Below are 1,500 nucleotides of genomic sequence, written 5' to 3'. Positions count from 1 at the left end.
TAAGAGAAGAAGCACATATTTTTTCAAGTTCAAGAGGTTGTATGTTGATAGTTTGAAAACGTTGAGCTCCAAGTTGACTCATTCCACACAAGATGACTTCAGGAAAGATCATGGGAGAATCCTAAGCCTTATGACTGAAAAGGTGGACCTGTTTGCTATTATTACTCTAGCTCGTTTCTATGACCATCCTCTACGTTTTTTTACCTTCTTTGACTTCCAATTGGCTCCTACATTAGAAGAACTTGAAAGGATCTTGGGTCGAAGCTTGAAGAAACATAATCCTTTTCCCAAGCTTAATGAGGATGTTACTCATAAGAAGATAGTATTGGCTTTAAGTGTTAACATTCAAGTGGTATGGATAATTGGGATACCAAGGGAACTTTCAAAGGTTTCTCAAGGAGATTTCTAGAAGACTTGGTTGTGGAGTTTGAGAAGGCAGATAATTGGAAGGCTTTCAATGTTGTTATCGCCCTTCCAATTCATGGGATTATGATTTTCCCTAATATTGAAAATTTTATGGATCAGATAGCTATGGAGATTTTTCTTTCTGGTAACCCGATACCTTTCCTTCTAGCTAGCATTTATTACTCTCTTCATGATCATCGCGAGGAGAAAGGAGGCACATTGTTGTGTTGTGCTCCTCTCTTGCATGCTTGGCTTATGACACATATGAAGGAGGAAGTCCCAATTTTTTCTAAGGAGCTCAAATGGTCACAAAAGTTAGGATCTATTACCGCTAGCAACATCAAGTGGTACATTAGAGATTGGGAAACTGAAGACATCATCACCAACTATGGGAATTTCCCTAATGTTCCGTTGTGGGGAACTATGGGATGCATTAACTATAATCCTGTTATATCCCTAAGGAAGCACAATTACCCTGTGAATGGTACCCCAGAAACCAGAGCTTTGCAACCATTCATCCTGCATGACTTGGAAATGAGCAACCCGGTTATGAAAAGAGTTAGAAGAGCTTGGCTTATAGTTGTAAGAGAAGGAAAGGAATTGGGAAAGAGGAACACCCTTGTTAAGGAACCTTATACCAAATGGGTGAAAGAGAGAGCACAAGTGATCAAACTTCCATACCCTTTTGATCCTTCTATTTTTCCTTTAGTTCCTGAGCCAGAACCCATCTTGCCTAAAGATGTTGAGAAGCTTAATGCCATAATCAAAGAGCTTGTAGTAGAAAACACTGAGTTGATGATTAAGCTTAATCGAGTTACTTTGGAGAATGAGAATATGAAGAATGATCGTGAAAGGAAAGACAAAGAGCTTGAAGCCACCAATAAAAGGGCTAGAGAGTCCGATGAAAGAAGGGAAAAGTTTGGTCATGCTCTCAAAGGTACCAAATATGTGTTAAAGACTAAGAATCAAGAGTTGGATCAAGCCATACACAAGATTCAAGAGCTGAACAAGACTGTGGAGAGAACCCTAGAGATGAAGAGGGAAGCCAGGTCGATCTATGAAATATGTACTCGTGAGTTTGAAAATACTATCTAG

General features: G+C 39.3%; 1 protein-coding gene across 1 annotated transcript; it reads left to right on the top strand.

Annotated features, from left to right (window-relative positions):
• The first annotated feature begins 354 nt into the window (after positions 1-354).
• On the top strand, positions 355-1,500 carry LOC127115200 (uncharacterized). The gene has a single exon (XM_051046797.1). It carries the CDS (start codon positions 355-357, stop codon positions 1,498-1,500), a length of 1,146 nt encoding a protein of 381 aa, XP_050902754.1.

This window comes from Lathyrus oleraceus, chromosome 1, assembly GCF_024323335.1.
Source record: "Lathyrus oleraceus cultivar Zhongwan6 chromosome 1, CAAS_Psat_ZW6_1.0, whole genome shotgun sequence".
NCBI lineage: Eukaryota > Viridiplantae > Streptophyta > Magnoliopsida > Fabales > Fabaceae > Lathyrus > Lathyrus oleraceus.
Note: the sequence above shows the minus strand (reverse complement) of the source record. Positions and strands in the feature narration are given on the sequence as shown.